This window comes from Pteronotus mesoamericanus, unplaced genomic scaffold (assembly GCF_021234165.1).
Source record: "Pteronotus mesoamericanus isolate MK-2021 breed Mesoamerican mustached bat unplaced genomic scaffold, CSHL_Meso_final scaffold_550, whole genome shotgun sequence".
In the NCBI taxonomy this organism is placed as follows: Eukaryota; Metazoa; Chordata; class Mammalia; order Chiroptera; family Mormoopidae; genus Pteronotus; species Pteronotus mesoamericanus.
The window spans coordinates 991,437-1,011,273 of record NW_026555322.1 but is presented as its reverse complement, the minus strand read 5'-3'; the positions used below and the strand labels follow the sequence as shown (position 1 = coordinate 1,011,273).

The 19,837-nt window shown below is 38.6% G+C and overlaps 1 protein-coding gene across 2 annotated transcripts; it reads left to right on the top strand.

Annotated features, from left to right (window-relative positions):
• Positions 1-12,211: 12,211 nt before the first annotated feature.
• On the top strand, positions 12,212-14,054 carry BEX4 (brain expressed X-linked 4). Of its 2 annotated transcripts, XM_054561873.1 has the most exons (3): positions 12,212-12,342; positions 12,656-12,733; positions 13,080-14,051. In XM_054561873.1, the coding sequence occupies exon 3, from the start codon at positions 13,085-13,087 to the stop codon at positions 13,442-13,444; it is 360 nt and encodes a 119-aa protein (XP_054417848.1). In that variant the 5' UTR covers positions 12,212-12,342; positions 12,656-12,733; positions 13,080-13,084; the 3' UTR covers positions 13,445-14,051. The 2 variants fall into 2 exon arrangements, with proteins under 2 accessions (XP_054417848.1, XP_054417849.1); XM_054561874.1 differs by lacking the exon at positions 12,212-12,342 and having other exon boundaries at positions 12,719-12,858; positions 13,080-14,054.
• Positions 14,055-19,837: the final 5,783 nt, after the last annotated feature.

Genomic DNA, 19,837 nt, shown 5'->3' with positions numbered 1-19,837 from the left:
CTATTAATGTTTCTCTCTCTCTCTCTCTTTCACTCTCCCTGCTCCCTCCCCTCTCAAATCAATCCATAAATTAAAAAATTAAAAATAAATAAATTTAAGGCTTTAGTGAGGAATGGGATATTTGCATAGTGTCAAATACTTATTAATTGCAGAGGTAGTTTCTTTGCATTGAGAAAGACTGAGAGACAACACTTCAATAAACTGATCAAGCCCTGGCTGGTGTAGCTCAATGGATTGAGCGCAGACCTGTGAACCAAAAGGTCACTGGTTTGACTCCCAGTCAGGGCACATGCCTGGGTTGCGGGTCAGTCCCCAGTAGGGGGCAAGCGAGAGACAACCACACATTGATGTTTGTCTCCCTCTCTTTCTCCTTCCCTTCCCCTCTCTCCAAAAAATAAATAAATATAAATAAATAAATAGATAAATAAAATCTAAAAAAACCTGATCAAATTAGAATGTCATAAGCAATAGGAAAATCTAAATTACACACTGTCTGCTAGTATGCAATGAGGAAAACAGAGCATCGCTTCTATAATATCTCTTCCTATAACCATGAGGAAACTTCAGACAAACCCAAATCAGGGAACAATCTACAAAATAAGTGGACCACAATCCAAAAATGCTGAAGTCATGAAGTCCAAGCAATACTGATGAACTTTTCTAGACTATAGAAAACTAAAGAGACATTACAACTCTATACATTACAGGATTCTGTCCTGGATCATTTTTAAAGGATTTTATTTATTTATTTATTTTTAGAAAAAGGAGAAAAAGAGGGAGAGAAACATCTGTATGAGAGAGACACATCAATTGACTGCCTCTCACATACCCCCCAACTGGGGACCTGGCCCACAACCCAGGCATGTGCCCTGACTGGGAACTGAACCAGTGACCCTTCACTTTGTGGGGCGACACCCAACCAACTGAGCCACGCTGGTCAGAGCTGTCCTAGATCTTTTTGCTGTGAAAGACATTATTGTGACAATTGGTGAAATTTGAACAGCTGTGAAGATTAGCTTTTGGTAAGTCTTATTAGTGTTAATTTCCTGATTTTGATGGTTGTCTTGTGGTTTTAGAGGACAACGATTTTTAACCAGTGTGCCATGGCAGTCAGACTGACATGCCGCAAAAAATTTTTAAACATGCAATACCTGACTATTTAGTCAAGGACATGATCTCTTTTTCCTTACATTGTCAAATAAATGAAAATTAAAACAGCCAACACAGCAATAGCTGTACAGTGTGAATGAATCAAAATTATACTTATATTTTTCTCATATCAGCAAAAAATATAATTTTTTGGTGTGCTGCAGAATTTTAGTAATTTGTTTATGTGTGCCATGAGAGGACAAAGTTTCGAAAATCACTGATATAGGAGAATGTTCTTTTTTGTAAAACATACACACTAAAGTATTTGGGAGCTACAGGGTATCATGCTGGCAATTTACTTGCATATGGTCCAGGGAAGGGTGGAATTCTTTGTTTTACACCAGCAACTCTTCTGCAAGTTTGTAATTTTTTTCAACAACAAAAAACAGGGAACATGTATTGTTTTCATTAGAAACAAAAATAAATATGGGCTCACACTACAGAAAAGGGATGAAAGAAACCCCTTTGGATTTTATAACAATGATGCCATTGGTGACCTTGTTGAGAGCAGATTCAGCAGAATGGAGAGGAAATAAACAGGAATGAGTTGAGGAACTTGGAAAGTGGAGATAGTGAATATAGTCCCCACCACCTTTGAAAATGTTGTTGTTTGTGAAAATGAGAAGAGGGAGAAGAGGATGTAGTTTAGGAGAATCGATTTGTAGGGGAGGATTTTTTCTGTATATTTGGTGGTCTATTTATTGGAAAGAGAAACAAAACCCAGTTCATATTAATGATAACAAAGGAAAGCCCAATAAAGAAAATAGAGGGCTCAAGGCCTAATCAGACAAAGAATAGAAATGCTCAGCCTTTAGTTTGTCTGACTCTTCCTCATTGCCAGGACAATGTGCAAACACTAGTTCAATGTTTTCAGGTGGCTGGGTATAGAAGAGGATGTTCTCCTACCAAAAAATATTGCTGTAAATCTATAACAAGAACATACACCAAACTACTACAAGTAATGGATGTCTCCACAGTTGTGAAATACAGAATTTATATATTTTCATGTTTGAATTTACCTTATAACCAGAATTTACTACTTATGTAATTATAAGAAAAATGACATTTAAAAATTGGAGGTGGGAATGTGGTCTTAAATTTATTCACAAAATTGTTGTAGAGAGAGATTTACTTACCTGAAAATATCTCCACAACTACACATGAAGTAGAAGGGGAGGCAGATTAGAAACAATATATAACATCATCCCAAATGTTACTAATCGGACAGGGTGTGTCTATCATGAGACTCAGAGACTGCAGGTATAATACTAGTGGCAGCACAGTGTCTTGTGCCACATTTCACATGTAGAAAAATCCATCTGCGGGGCTTAAAGAATCGCTATTTCTCCCTCATCCCCTCTCAAGCTCTGGTCCTCAACTGTGATTTTCAAGTTACAATTCCAGTTCTCATCACCAGAGTGCAAAGAACACTAGTCCCTAAATTTTTTTCAAGCATACCTTTTAATAAAGAGGAGAAATCAAAGCAATAACCATTTTGTATGTTCAAATAAACTTTATTTTGAAGATCAGTTCTAGTTTCAAGGCAAAATTGAGAAGAAAGTAAAGTTCTCATGTATCTCTTGTTCCCACACAGTCTTCCCCCACTATCAACATCCGGCCTCAAAATGTTACATTTGTTATCATCAATGAGCCTACACTGACACATCCATTATCACCTAAAGTCCATATTTTACATTTCCAAAGCAAAAATATATTTTAACTAATTTTTACAAAGCAGCTCCTCAAACAGGAAGTATGGAATGAGCCTCTGTCTCATTTACAATTAGGAAAGGGTTGGAAAAAGCACAATGAAATCCCATTTGGAAAATCAATCTGAGATTCTCTATTAAAACTGCATCCCAGTGATTACACCAACTGTCAAAATGAAGATGTAATAGAACTCCGCATAATAGGTAATAGACTAATAGTATAAAAGCAGTTTCCTTTAGAAAAACACCATTTTTTAAAATCCTCACTTGAGGACATTTTTTAATCATTGCTTTTAGAAAGAGAGGACGTGAGAGAGAGAAACATCAATTAGTTGCCTCCTGTAGATGCCCAGGCTAGGGATCCTATGCACCTAGCCTGGGGATGGAATCTGAAACCCAGGTATGTGCCCTGACTGGGAATCAAACCTGCAACCCTTCGGTTACAGGACACTGCTTCAACCACCTAAGCTACACGAACTTGGGCAAACAGCATTTTAAAAAACATGTGTCGGTATAAGCATGAGCCATAGGCTACTTTTATTAGAAGCACCTGGTATCTTGTTAAAACTGCAGCATCTGGGACCTGCCAAATCCTTTCCCTGGGGTTTGAGGCTCAGGAATCTGTATTTTAAATAATTTCCCTGGTGTATTTTGATGTTTCCTATAGTTTGAGATCTGCTAAAAAGATAATATACAGGATTTCTTTAAATATTTTTGCATACTGTCATCTCTGATCCCAGTGTCAATTGGTTTTCCCACTCAACACTAAGTATCTGTTTCTGTTTTGGTGTATCTGGTAGGTAATCCAGACTCTTAGCACTTTTTTACTGAGTACTTACTCTGTCTAGTAGGTTGACTATTAGACAAAAAGACTGGAAAGGGCCCTCCTCTAATAGGGCTTACGTTCTCTTTTGGACACATATAAAATAAATAATAACCAATGTAATTTCAGTAGGTGAAGAGTGCCGTGAAGAAAATAAAACCGGATATTCAGATAGAAAATAATTATGGAGAGGGCAATCAAGGATGTCTAGGGCTACCCAATTTAACATCTTTGAAGACCATCGCTTCCTTAGACTACACCATAAATAAGGATCCCTGGAGTCGTGCCATGCTTTATCACTAGAGAAGGCCACCCTATGGATGTAACTTTTCAGTTGAAACCTTGAGGACAAGAAAGAGCTGTGTGGGTGTAAAAATCTTTTGATATTAGACTACGGAACAGTACATTCTGGAATGGGAGGGAGCATGACTTGTTTCAGAAAAAAAACAAAAACCAGTGGGACTGGAGCCTTGTGGATGGGAGGTTAGTTATGGAAATGAGGTAGAAAGAAAGCTATTGCAAGGTATGGGGCAGTACTCAAGCCCGGCTGACAATCTTACCACATTTCCATTCAATCTGAGACCACTGTGGTACAACATCTTCAATACTCTCTCTTACCTCAACATTCTCAACTGCTCTTTTGGCTTTTTGTTTCTTTGAAAAAGTAGCTGTTATCACAGAAGAGGCTGTCTATATGCTCCTACCACCAAACCTACCAACTTATCCCTATCAGCAGCTATGCTCTCTCCTTTCTTTCCTTCCTGCGACAGCCCTTCTTCTTGCAATGGATCACACACTCCAAGACTGTGATTGTGTGATTCCTCCTTCTCCTCTGAGCCAGCAATATTCCTCTCTCTACTACATTAATGAACATATGCATGCATGAACAAATAGATGAACTCATGAAAGATTTGAGAATTGGGTGAGAAGATATAAGAGGGATGTGTTACTGTGATTCTCAGAGGTTTCTCCTCTCATTGATGTGATAGTGATGTTAACTGAAATGGGCAACACATAATGGATCCTTTTTGGAGAGAACGTGATGGGCCATGTTGATTTTTTAGTACCTTTGTACACCCCATTGGGGATGTTAAGAATGCAGCAAGATATTTAGATCAGAGACTAAGCTAGAAAGAGAAATGCAGAAATCATACATGAGTGAATGGCAATTGAATATATAGGTAAAGATGAGATGGCTGCCTAAGGAGACAGCATAACGTGAAAGGGGAAGGTGGCCGAAAAAGGGTACCAAGGAACTCCCAACATGTGAACTTCAAGAATCTTCAGTGAGTACCTAGCAGATAATTGACGACCCGGCTGTCTCCTGATTCAGCTGTGCTCGTGACAAGATGCTACACCTGGGATGAATCCCTTCAGGGCAGGCCCATCCTTTGGGTCTAATAGCCCAAAACAGAATTCTATGAAGTAGCTGGTTATGGGTTTTACCCACTCTGGACAAGTAACCCTCCCACTTCCCTAGACTTATACCTCGTTTTGTAATGGCCTGCTTCTCTGTGCATGCAATCCACTAGGATGTAATTCTCTTAAGTACCTGGGCATTATCCTGCTAATCCCTACGTCTTCTTTAGCCCAGGAAAGATGGATTTAACCTAAATGTCTATTAATAGGGTTCTTTTTGAATACAAAGGCATGGCAGAATACATAGACATCTCAGAACACCATGTAGCCATTTAAGAGAAAGGTATAATTCTATATATATTGGTATGGAATTACATCTTTGGTATATTATGTAAAGTAAATGAAAAGGGCAGAATAGTATATGCAGTGTTTCTTGTCTGTTTCTAATTCTGTTGCTATGGAAAATGTAGAAATTAGACAGACCAGAATTATTTCAGCTTTGGTTGCCAGCCATTTGAATGAGCCACCCTGGATATTCCATCACTTGAACTTCCTGATTGCTACATCCCCTAACAAAACCACATAGGACAGCTAAGCCCAGTCAACCCACGGAATCATGAAAGCTATTAATATTTGGTATTATTTAAGCCATCCTAAATTTTGTTGTTGTTTGTTACATGGCAATAGGTAACTGAAACTCTTTAGTTTACTGTTGACACCTTAGACACTCTGGTCAACTACTTCCCACTTTGTCATTCTTGTCCAAGTCACCAATTCTTTGGCTCCTGGCTGACAGACCCCCCTCACTGTGTATACTTATTTTTTTCCAGGAGATGATAGTCATTAATAGTAACATATTTGAATAGTGCTTATAATTTATAATATACTTAACATTTAAGTATATTAATTCATACAATCTTTTCAAATACTCTTAAATTTAATTTGGTTACAAGCTAGTAAACTGGACTAGAGAGAATAGATTGTTTACATGCACAGAAATAGAGGCAGAGTTGCAGACTTAAGTTTAGTTTTATTTTATAGGCCATGCCTTGTCTATTAGGGGAGGAAAAATGTTAAAGATTATATAATAACTGCATCCCAATTATCTCTGATAGAGAATGAGAAGTATCCTTGTGTGCTTAAAAATAAACCGAATTCAGAATCAGAAAACTTGCATTTTAGTCTCTTCTCTGCAATTATGGCTGGAAAATGAAGTTCATATTTATGCAGAGTCAATTGGCCATTAATGAAATGAATGTACACTCCCAAAGTTTATGTGGTGTACTTAAAGCAATAGAGTTCTGAGGGTTTTTAAATAATTTTTTAAAAGATTTCACTTATTCATTTTCATCAGAGGGGAAGAACATCAACGTGTGGTTGCATCTCACGTGCCCCCTACTGGGGACCCCCGACCTGGCCCGCAACCCAAGCATGTGCCCTGCCCAGGAATTGAACCAGCGACCCTTTGGTTCACAGGCTGGCATACAATCCACTGAGCCACACCAGCCAGGGCTCAAGAACTCTGAGTTTTAATATACAAATTATTCTTTCATTTCTGGAGTTGGTAATTTCTGGATAACTGCAGTCTGGTTCAAGGAGCAAGTGTGTTTGTACAATGTGCTTGTACATGGGTTTCCATGCATTTGAGAGGTGTTGTTACAACATGACTGAGTTTTGAAAATGTTGTCAGGACTAACTCTTTTCTATAACAACTTATTTTGATAATTTTGGATCTTTTGACATATGTAGTTATTTTTGTTCACTGTTCATTTTTCCTGATTATTTTTAAAAGACTTGAGGGATGGGATGCATTCTCTCAGCAGTCAGAAAAAGCATGAAGTAAAAGGGGCAAAAAGCTTACTAGAAACCTTTTAAACTTAAAAAAATTCTTTTGAACAAATATAATTTTTATTTTTATTTTCATTAATTTTTTACTGTTATTCTATTACAGTTTTCCATTTTCCCCCCTTGCCCCCCTCCACCCATCCCACCCCCCTGACACAGTCAATTCCCACTCTGTTGTCCATGTCCATGGGTCATTCATACATGTTCTTTGACTAGTTCCTTCCCCGTTTTTCCACCATTATCCTCCTTCCCCATCCCCTCTGGTCACTTTCAGTCTGCTCCATGTTTCCTTGCCTGTGGTTTATTTTGTTCATTAATTTATTTTGTTGAATAGATTCCACTTATAGGTGAGATCATATGGTATTTGTCTTTCACCCACTGGCCTATTTCACTCAGCACAATCCATGTTCACCAGTTCCATCCATGCAGTCATGAAAGTTTTTTTTTTTTACTATTATACAATTTTCAAATTTATTGTTGTTCAGTAAATTGAATTATTTATTGTTTTTAGAAGCAAACGATACCCAAATAGTTACTACTCACTATGTTAACAAGACTTTTGTTACCTTTTGGTGTTCATCTATTGTTTTTTAACCTTGCATAAAACTTTGAAACTTACTTAGAAATAAGAAATTTACAGAACTATATTTCAGAAAGCAACTAAGAAAGACTGTTTTTTCAAATTAAGTCAAATATATGAAATATTATTTGGGACAAAATACCAGATGTTATAATTAACCAAATATTCTACTTAAAAATTCCTGAGAAAAAGCAAATATAATATAGTGCTGCTCTTTTAAAGAGGATAATAACTGTATGAGCTATGACCAGTGTGGCTTAGGTGACTGGGCATTATCCCTCAAAGATAAAGGTCTCTCATTCGATTCCCAGTCAGGGAACATGCCTGGGTTTCAGATTTGGTCCCTCATCAGCGAATGCATGAGAGGCAACCAATAGATGTTTCTCTCTCATGGCAAAAAATAAGTAAATAAAATCTTAAAAAAACATAACTATATGCTGTCATTTCGTTGTAGAAACTTAAAAAAATATATAAAGAGTAGATATGCCATGGCTGATGTGGCTCAGTGGATTGAATGCCAACCTGCTAACCAAAGGGTTGCCAGTTTGATTCCCAGTCAGGGCACATGCCTGGGTTGCGGGCCAGGTCCCCAGTTGGGGGCGTGCGAGAGGCAACCACACATTGACATTTCTCTCCCTCTTTTTCTCCCTCCCTTACCCTCTCTAAAAATAAGTAACTAAAATCTTTAAAAATAAAAAAGAGAAGAAATCACCAAAAATAGAAGAATAGGGAACTCCAGTTTCCATACCAAAAATTGTCAGAATCAGCTTTTGCAGAACTCTGGAATTTAATCCAAAACTTATGACCAGGGAAAGATTTGCTGAAAAGAGAAGCTCATGCATTGCAGTAAGATAGTGCTGTGGTGTATCAATGACCAGATCACCATCCTCAACACCGCAGATCAGATGATGAAAGTAGCTAGTACAAGAAGAAGCCTAGAAGAAGCATTCTGGACCTTATTCTTAATTGTGGCTGTGGGTCTCAACCTGTTCGGCAGGTTCTCCTCAAGGACCAACACAAAAGATTTTCTTTGTTTTGCTGACTCCCAAGTGTGAAATGGCTTTTGCTACAGCAGCCTGGGGCAAAGCACGACATTCAAGACAAACAATAACAATGAGAAGACTGGGAGGAAGAGGCCGTGAAAAGAGCTACAGGGGGAAATAAGGGCTTTTTAACATTCACCGATACACTGGGGGATTGAGAAGGCCACACATATACCTAGAATGGGATGCAAGTACTTTAAAGGCCTGAGGAGACCCAAAGCTCTCACCTGTGTGTGACTTTCAGATTCTGCAAGTAGAAAGTGGAAACTAGTGAAGGCTGCAAATGGCCTGGCTAAGCATAGAATGAGTTCTCCAGCACAGACCAATTTGCAAAGACTGGAGAGTTTCTTCTTCCTTCTTCTTCTTTCTTTTTTCTTCTTTTTCTTTGTTTTTAATGACTTCAGGTATTTAAAATAATTGCCAAAACACCAGCTGCCCACTAAGCTAGGGCAACACAAACTTCAGTGGACACACATGATAAAGAATGAAGACTTCATAAAAATAGCTCAGAAAAATCAGTAAACAAACAAAAACAATCCACAACAGCCAGAAACAACGAAATCCTGAGAGGTAAAAATATGATTCCTAGAAGTGCCACATTATAATTTTCAAAATATCTAGTTTCAAAACAAAAAAATATGAGACATGCGAAGAAAGTGTGGCTCATTTGCATGAAAAAAGAAATTAATAAAAACTGTCCCTGAGGAAGCCCAGACAGTGGACATACTAGTCAAAACATTTTTTTTAAATCCTCATCCCAGGGTATGTTTATTGATTTTTTTTTTAGATAGAGAGGAAGGAGGAGAGAGGGGGCAGAGATGGGGGACAGAGAGAGGAGAGAGATAGAGAGAGAGAGGGGGAGAGAGAGAGAGAGAGAACGCATTGATGATATGCACTGAGCTTTTCCCTGACCGTGGATGAACCCACAATCCTTTGGTGTACAAGATGTCACTCCAACCAACTGAGCCACCCAGCCAGGGCTAGTCAAAGACTTTAAATCAACTGTCTTTAATTTGCTCAAAGAGCTAAAGGAAATCATAGACAAAGATCTAAAATAAACCAGAAGAATTATGTTTCATCAGATAGGGAATATCAACAAACAGGAAGAAATTATGAAAATGTACCAACACAAACCTGGAGCTGAAAAGTACCATAGCTGAAATGAAAAATTAAATAGAAGGTTCAACATCAGAAGTGAACAGACAGAAGAAACAGGCAACTTTCAGATAAGTCAACTGAATTTATGAGGTCTGAGGAGTAGAAAGAGAAAACAGAGAGAGAAAATGAGCAGAAAGACTATTTGAAGAAATGATTTGAAGAAATGATGGATAAAACTTTAAAATTTAAGGGAAGTGATGAATATACACATCCAAGGAGCTCAACAAATGTTAAGCAGGATACACTCGCCAAGACACATTATTTTCAAATTGTCAAAACCAAAGGCAAAGAGAGTATCTTGAAGGAAGCATCAGGTATTAGGTCTTATTTGGATCTTTATCTGAACAAACTGTTGAAAAAACTATGAAAGAATCGAAAATTTGAACAAGGATTATACATAAAATGATATTAAGAAATTATTGATTTTAGGTGTGATAATAGTACTGTGGTTTTACATAAAAAGAAAGTCCTTGTAGATATGCATTTTGAAACCTTATGCACAAAATAATATTATGTGTGGAATTTGCTTCAAAAATCATCTCTAAGCGTGGGAAACAGGAAGGGATATAGATAAAATTGAATAATGGGTGATAAGTGCATTTGTTTTCATTATACAGTGGGCTCTCCATATCCATGAGTTCCACATATTCAGATTCAAGCAACCACAGATTGAAAATATTTAAAAAAGTACATTGCTGCTGACATGTACTATGTTATTAGACCTATGATGGCTGCATCTAAACATGTACAGACTTTTTTCTTGCTATTCTAAACAATACAGTATAAACTATTTACATAACACATTGTATTATATAAGTAATCTAGAGATGATTTAAAGTATTTGGGAAGGTAGAGTAGATTACATGCAAATATTATGCCATTTTATATTAGGGATTTAAGCATCTCTGAATTTTTATATCCCTTGGCTTCCTAGAACTGATTCCCCATGGATATCCAGGGAGGACTGTACCATTTTATTTTTAAAATTTTTAAAAATATTTTATTTATTTTTAGAGAGGGTGAAGGGAAGGAGAAAGAGGGAGAGAAAGATCGAAGTGTGAGGAAAAACATCGGTTGTCTCTCATACACCCCACAACTGGGGACCCGGCCAGCAACCCAGGCATGTTCCCCTACTGGTGATCTTTTGTGTAGCAGGCCAGTGCTCAGTCCACAGAGCCACCACACCAGCCAGGGCTGTACCATTTTACTTTTGAAAATGTTTGAAATTTTCCATAATAAAAGTTAATGTAGACTATATAAAGAGAACAAATTTTTAAAGAAAAAATAATAAGACAAAAGACACTTTCTCAGGCCTTCTTTCCCAGAGCCATCTGGGCCCTATAAAGCATGACTGAACTTAATTGGTTTATGAGACTTAAAAAAAATTTTTTATTGTTGTTCAATTACAGTTGTCCCAATTTTTCCATTACTCTCCCCTGCCCTACCCACCCCTCACCTCCCACAATCGCCTCCCCCTCCACTCTCTTTGTCTGTGGGTCCTTTATACATGTTCCTTGACTTCACCCTCCTCTTCTCCCCACCCCGCCCCCTGCCCAACACCCCTCGCTTCACCCCTCTGGTTACTGTCAGTTTTTTCTTTATTTCCACATCTCTGGTTCAATTTTGCTCGTTTGTTTGTTTTGTCGATTATGTGTTTTATGAACCTTTATCCTCAGGATTAGAAAATTACTGTAGGTGCCCTGAAGGTGCAGAGGTTTAGAGAACATGTCAGACCATAGCGACCACCCACCCTTGAACCCAAAGATAACAGTAAAACAAGCTGCAGCCTAACTGAAACATCATGCTACAACCACCCCAAAACCCTATAAAAACTCAAATCCCCAACCCCTCCGTGCTGGTTCTGACGCGTACCTCCACACCTGGCCCTTTCCTTCGCCTGGGAAAGTAAGAATAAAACCTTTACTCTGCACTTTCTTCTCTGTGAATTCTTTCACAGCACCCCCCACCCCGTCAGCAACCACCCTAACAAAAAAGGACCGAAGAAAGGTATTAAGAGTAATTTTGAAAAAAAAATCTATGTTCTTGACTCATTATCTGTCCCCACCCCCATGCATTTTTGTTAAAGAAAATGGTGGGCATTGGTAGGAGAATCAGAAGTTAGGAATGGTTTGGGTAGTGCATATTGCTCATCATATATATTCTTGCATAAGTTTTGTTTTTTTTAACATTGCACTAAAATGTGATTCATCTTCACTACTGAGGTTTTTTGCAATCCTTTAAATTTTACAACTGAGTCCTGGCAGTGGAGGGGTATACACTGAGCACAGGAGGGAAAAGGAAAGTCCACAAAGGAGCAGTGGTAATGACCACCAGGCCCCTCAATAGGAAAGCAGCAAAGAAGTATCCAGGAACACACAAAGGGACAGCGACAGGGCCCATCCTGAGGTGATTAAAAGGGACTCGGGGGCGCGGGCATGGGCTGGTGTCCTGGCCGGTGGCTCTGCGTGACCCCGCGGAGAAGGAGGGGGCGGACCGAGGCGTCACCACTCGCTGTGACGAAGGCCTCACGTGACCGGCCTACACTGACTCGCTCGCGCGCCTCGCTGGAGCGTCAGAGCCCGCGGTCACTCGCACCCTTCCCGTTTCCTGCTGCCACTGGACCTGAGGGCGCGTGGACCAGGGGCGCCTCAAGATTAGACTGCGGAAGGGGAGCAGGTAAGGGCCCCCGGAGCGGCTCCCTGAGGTTGGTGTGGAGAACGAACCTGGGCGGCGGAGCCCTCCGAAGGGTCGCGCTGCAGCCCCCACGCCCCGAGGCGGCCCTGCGTGTGTGCAGAGAATGCTGAGCATTTCCCTGAGGGAGGGTTGGACGGCCCAAGGCGACGACCCTTCACAGACACTTGCCCGCCCCTCCCCCACTTTTCTTGGTGTGGAAAATGGTGGTCAGCGCGGGGGCGGGGCCGGGGGCGGGCGGTGGGTGCCGACCGCTCAGCTGCAGCGGCCCCCGCTCCCTCACCCCGGCCCCTTACAGGTTTGTGGGTCCAAGTGTCGCGGCGGCGCACTCGCGGCGAGAATCCGGACGAGGAGCAGACAGCAAGGATAGGCCCAGGTGGGTGCGGGGGTCGGGGTGAGGACGAGTGGAAAGCTCCGAGACCCCAAGTCCTGACCCCAACCCCCACCCCATCCTCCATTTTGGTGCCTGCAGAAGCCTGGGCTTGGATCTCACGGAAAATGGTGGGTTTCGGTCGAGGGAGGGGAGGGGAGTGAGAGGGGGGAGAGCTGGGGCCGGTGGCCCCCTAGAGGGCGTAGGGAGCCTCTCAGGTGGGAAAAATGCGACTTTAAAAAGCCTTTGAAATCCAGAGCTCTGGGTCGTGAAAGGTGCGTAGTAGGGCCTCTGTCCTCGGTGCTGATCAGTCCAGCAATAAAATAGTCCCTTCTCATCTCTTGTCTCCTAGGAGCAATGGCGTCCAAAGAGGAACAAGCAGTAAAAAATCTCAACATGGAAAATGCTCAAAAGGAAAACATAGGGCACCAGGTCCCTATGCAGAATGGGGAGGAACCACGCCATTTGGCCGGGGGCAAAGCCCAGAAGCCTGGAGGAAATGTCAGACTGGGATGGGTTAGGCGACTTGTCCCTAATTTTAGATGGGCTATATCAAACAAGCGTGCTGATCACAATGAAGTGGGAGATAATGTAGAAAAAATCGCAATGCAGCGGATGGAAATCAGGAGAAAGACTAGGGAGCAGCAAATGAGACATGATAGACGTTTCCAAACTCCTGAACCTGATAATCATTATGACTTTTGCCTCATACCTTGAATCCTAGGGTTTTCCCTGAGGTTAGTAATGTGTCCTGTGCTCTAAAAACTAGTAGTTTGTGATTTACTTTTATGTAAACCTTTTGGTACTATTTCTTACTAATTTTTAATCAAATATTGTTTTGTCTTAGTGTAAAACTCTGTCCAGCAGGGTAATTTCACCCAGATCTTGGAGAAAATAGTCTTTTCATGGTGTGAAATTAATAAAGCAGTTTAAAAACCTATCTTTCTCAACCACTCCATTTTTTTATTTTTTGTTTATATTACCTTTACTCTCTTAACTACCTGGACTCAAAATCTCAATCGACTTTGACTATTTTTCTTGTACCCCACCAATCAGTAAAGATGGGTTCTACTCATAATTTAACAACTGATACCACTTTAAGAATGCACTTTATATTATTTTGCGGAGTGTGAATCTATGATGTGCATAAAAGCATCTTGGTGGGGGAGATTTTTGAGAATGTATGACTCCTGGCTCCTATCCTCCAAACTCACAAAGTCGGGATCAACAATCTCCATTTTTTAGCAAATTCCCCAGTTAATTCTAATGTACAACAAAGTCTGGGGGCATATTGTATGTATGCATGTAGCTATGTGTTGTCATATTAAGAATAAACAAAAATAACATAGCATGAATGCTTATTGGATTCAATGGGCAAAATACATTACAGGGAAAGTATAAGACCTTAAAATAGACATTAATAAAAGTGGTAGAGAAAGTGGCAGATGAGCATACTGGAGTTTAGAGATGCTAAATACCTGTTGGATATCTTGGGAAGGGGGATCTGGCCTGGGCCATGTTGTATAGGACGGTGTCATCTGGAGATACAGAAGACCTGACTTTTGTACTATAAGCTGAGGAAGGTCTAGGAAGACTTAGCAAGACTGAGGTTCTTCAGTCTTCTATATTTTGTTTTTCTATATTCCCAATACATGCACTAATTTTTTTGGAATACAGCAGAAAGACTCTCCAATCCAGTATTCTTCAAAGTGAGGATTGCCACCCATTATCGCTCTTGAAATCAATTTTGTGGGTCATCATAAACAAAAGAACAATAAAAAACATCAGAGTCCATCACTGGTGAATAGTGTTAAGAATAGAGAAATTCGTTTTAGTTTTACATGTAGGAAATAGTGTCACCTTATTAAAGGTATTTTAACAAGTATTTCTAACTAGGTCACAGTAAAAAATTGAAAGTCACTTTTTCAATCCAAGCTTCATTTCACAAGTGAGGAACCTAGGTAAGAAAGTGATTTTCCCAAGGTCATGCAGCCAGTTATTGGTAAAGCTGGGACCGCAATTCCTATTCAAGTGAGTTTGTCTCCTCACCACAGTACCTCCACAAAGCATGATCTGGGAATTCTTCCTGTGTGTACTGCTTGCCAGTGGTGTGTATAAACAAACATTTGCAACTTACATAAAATCATTCTGCATTTAATGATCACACTTTACTCATCAGAGTCCCTGCATGTTCAGTGAGGAAACACATTTAAGGAGGCCTTGATGTCCCTTAACAATGTTTTGGGGCTAGAATGGTCTTTCATCTGTCTAGAAGAAAGGGATGATGGAGAGTCTGATCTGAAAATGCAAGGTGATGAACTTACAGGCATTTCTTAAAGGCTAGGTGATTGAGTGATGTTAATGAATTGGGTTTTGGTCCCTCTGAAAATCAATACTATACCTTCTATGCCAAACCTAGATTTCCTAAGGTAGCCTCAATTAAAAATCTGAGGATATAAGGTGAGATCAGAACTTGACTAGTAAAAGAACTGTAGGAAGCCTCCCAATGTTTTTGGGTGATGGTGAGGATAAGGACAGACTTTCTGGAAGAAGTAGGGGTCAATGTTGGGATGATATAGTCAGAACTTCAAAAAGTGGTAAAGGTCAGAGAACAATATCACGTGATTGGTTGAAGGACAACCAAATTAAGAAACCCCCCCTCCTGGGTGTTTATTTGATGGTGGAGGATGAGTACAGAACTTTCTAGAAGCAGTAAAATTCACATACCATGATCAGAATATAACTGAAGGCAAATTAAAGGAAGCACCCTTTCCTGGGTGTTTCTGCAGGGTGGAGAAGGACAAAATTTTGTAGAAAAAGTAAAAGAGCCAAGTCAGAAGGTGATTGAAGGAGGATTGAATTATCACAGTGAACACTTTCATTAATTTATATATCCCACGGGAGGGAGTATCAACCTTTTCTGATCTTCATGGACAGTACATACAGAGTTTTTAGGGTGATAATAAATGTCACCAGTAATGTTCCTAAAGAGGACTGTAAGAAAATAAAATGAATCTCTTAACAAAAGTAAATCAACCAGGGACAACAAAAGGGAGTAACACGTTTGTCCATATCGGTTATTTATATATTCATGTTTCTAATTATTTTTTTGTTTCTTGAAAACAATGTAGTAAAAAAGAAGAAAACCTTATGGTTTGTGACAACATGGATGGACCTGGAGAGCATTATGCTAAGTGAAATAAGCCAATCAGAGAAAGACAAGTACCATATAATTTCACTCATATGTGGTATCTAATGAACAAAACGAACTAACAAAATACAAACTCAGAAAACAAGCTGACAGCTATCGGGTAGGGTGTTGGGGTGCTGGGTGGGAAGGTGGAGGAATTAAGCAAGAAAAAATCTCATGGACACAGACAACAGTGTGTTGATTGCTGGGGGAGGGGAGTAGAGGAGGTAGAAGAAGGTATGGGGGGGTAAATTGTGATGAAATTTGGGGTGGTGAATACACAATACAGTGTACAGCTGATATGTTGTGAAATTGTGTACCTGAAACTTGTGTAAGTTTGTTAACTAGTGTCACTCCAACAAATTCAATAAGAAGAAAATGTATATAATTTTATAGATTTTGAAACAAGGCTTGGGATAGAAGCATAACAATGAGAAAAGGAGATCTCTGAAAAGAGTCAAACTTTCTGTTGCATGTGTTGTCTTCAAATACAGAAAATGGAGATATCACTGAGGCAGTCTAGAGAGGTCAGCAAGGAAAATAAAATCATCTTAAAATTAAAAAATCAAAAACAAAAATAAACCAAAAATCATGAGAGTAAGGCACCGAAACAAGTTATCACTTACAGTCCTTTCAGCCTGTATCTACATGTAAGCATTATTGAAATATAATTAAAGTTTTAAAAATACCTAAAGCATTCAATTTTATGTTTTACATATATTTAAGCCTATGAAACCACGATCAGAACAGAAACAGTTACATTATTTGAAAAAAATCTATTTGTTCCTGAATGTAATTCATCCCTCTTCCACCCTTAGTCCCTTCCAAACTCTAACCTACTTTCACTATAGCTTGCATTTTATAGTATTTTATATTAATTGAATCATAAAGGGCACACTTTTATTTTTGTCTGGCTTTATTAATTAAAGGTAATGATTTTTCATGTAATAATAGCATATTCTTTTCTACAATATGGTGAAGGTTTATCCACTCATCTGTTCATGGACATTTATAGGTACTTTTTATTTTGGAGCTATTACAAATAAAGCTGATATGTTTGTGTAGACATATGTTTTCATTTCTCTTTGGTAAATACCTAGGAATGGAATGGCTGCATTATATAGAAGTTGTAAGTTTAATTTTTAAGAAACTTGCAAACTGTTTTCCAAGGTGGTTTTACATTTGCATTTCCATGAGTAGAGTACTGGAGTTCTTATTTCCACTCATCCTCACCAACACTTAGAATAGTCAGGGTACTTTTGCAGTATTTTAAAATTTTAACCATTCTAAAGGGAATATAGTGGTATCTTGTAGTTTTAATTTCTATTTCTCTGGTGACTAATGATATTCAGCATCTTTTCATGTGCTCATTAGTCATTCACATATCTTCTTTGTGAAATAATTTGCTCAAATATTTTGCTTATTTTTAAAGTAAGTTGCTTGTCCTCATATTACTGAATTGCAACAGGTCTTTATAAAATATGCATTTGATTGATATATAGGTTGTGAATTTTTTTCTCATTCTTGGCTTGCTTTTTCATTTACTTAATGGTTTCAAGGAACACAAGTTTTAAATTTTTATAAAGTTCATTTAACCCACTTTTTCTTTTATAATTGTATTCTATTTAAGAACTGCGCTGCTTAAGCCAATGTAATGAATCTTCTCCAATATTTTCATATAATATTTTTATATTTTAGACTTTCCATTTTGGCCTATGAACCATTTCAAGTTAATTTTTGCTTAAGATGTGAAGTAAACTCTGGTGTTCATTTTGTTCCATGTTGATATCCAATTAATACAGCACCATTTGTTGAAAATAGTTTTCTTTCTCCATTGTATAGCCTTTGTATTGTATAGCCTTTGTACCTTTCCCAAAAATCAAGTGCTCATACACATGCGGGCTTATTTCTATACCCTCTATTCTGTTCCTTTGATTTATATGTCTCTCTCTTTACCTATATCAAACTGTCTTGATTACTGTAGCTTTATATTAAGTCTTGAAAGTAGGTAGGAAAAGTTCTTTCAACTTTGCTCTTCTCTATTAAAATTACTTTAGGTATTCTAGGTCCTTTGAATTTTCATATAAATTCTACAATCAGCCCATTACCTACTATATTTTTTAAGCCTGCAGGAATTTTCTCAGAAATCTAGACAAATTTGGTGAGAATAGCTGTATTAAGAGCCTCTCAATACATGAGCCTGGTATAACTTCTATTTGTTCAGCTCCTATTAAATTCTTTCAACAATGTTTTATAATTGTCGCTGTGGGGATCTTCGGCATATTCTGTTAGATTTACTCCTAGGTATCTTAAGGATTTTGCTGCTGCTCTAAATGGAATTGGTAAAATTTAATTTCCCAATTGTTTGTTGCTACTATATAAGAATACAACTGATTATTCTATATTAAACTTGTATCCTATGAAATCACTAAATTATTAGTTCCAGTGTAACAGCAAGAAATGCTCTGTCTCTCCCACCCTATTTTATTCCAGCTTGCATTGCTCCCATGGCCTGCAGTCTAATAGCTTCTGCTATAGACATGCTAATCATTTGAAGAATTTCGCCTGTGGCTTGAGTTTTTAAAAAGAGCCACTTGCTGGAAGGTGCCTCTCCCAAGGTGGGGGAAATCTGTACAAAAAGTAATCTTTATGAAAGATTTGCTGGCGCCTCAAGATCAGAGTCAGATCAGTCAGGGTCAGTGGATAAGGAACAAAGAGATTTAGAGATTTTGAGGTCTTCCCTGAACTACTGATGGTTCCCAGATATTTGTGGTTTTCAGACACCACTTGCCCTTCCCATTTTCCCTTCCCTTGATAATAAAAGAAGACGGAACTTTGTGCTTGCTTACTATGGATGTGAGAACCTGCTAGTGCCCCCATCGTCTCTTTTTTGTTCTTTTTATTGAATTTATTGGGGTGACACTAGTTAATAAAATTATATAGGTTTCAGGTGTACAATTCTATAATACATCACTTGTATACTGCATGTGTGTTCACCACCCCAAGTCAAGTTTCCTTTGATCAATATTTATCTCTCCTATACCCTCTTCTACATACCCCAGCTCTCCTTTCTCTCTGGTAATCACTGTACTGTTGTCTGTTTCTGTGAAGTTTTTTTTTCTTAATCCCTTCACTGTTTTCACCCAACCCTGCAACCCCACTCCCCACTGACAACTGTCAGTCATTTCTCTATGAATCTGTTTCTATTTTGTTTGTTGTTCATTAGATTCCACATATGAGTGAAATAATATGGCAATTGTGTTTCCCTGGCTTACTTCACTTATCATATGCTCTCCAGGGCCATCCATGCATTAACAATAAGTAATATTTCCTTCTTTTTTAAAGCTGCATAGTATTCCATGGCCTAAATGTTCCCTATCTTTTTTATCTACTGATCCACTGATGAACACTTCGGCTGCTTCCAAATCTTGGCTATTGTAAATAACGCTGCATTGAACACAGGGATACATATATTCTTTCTAATCACTGTTTCTTGGTTCTTCAGAAATATTTCCGGAAGTGGTATCACTGGATCACAGGAAGACCATTTTTAATTTTTGAGGAAACTCCATATACTTTCTAAAGTGGCTGTACCAGTCTGCACCAGTGCATTATTTCTACCAATTATGCACTAGGGTTTCCTTTTCTCCACACCCTCACCAGCATTTGTTTTTTGATTTATTGATGATAGACATTCTAACAAGTGTGAGGTGATACCTCATTATGGTTTTAATTTGCATTTCTCTCATTAGTGACGTTAAGCATCTTTTCATAATCCTATTGGCCATCTGTATGTCCTCTTTGAAGAAGTGTCTCTTCAGATGCTTCACCCATTTTTTAATTGGATTTTTTATTGATATTCAGTTTTATATGTTTTATATAAATTTTGGACATTAACTCCATATCAGATATATGATTGA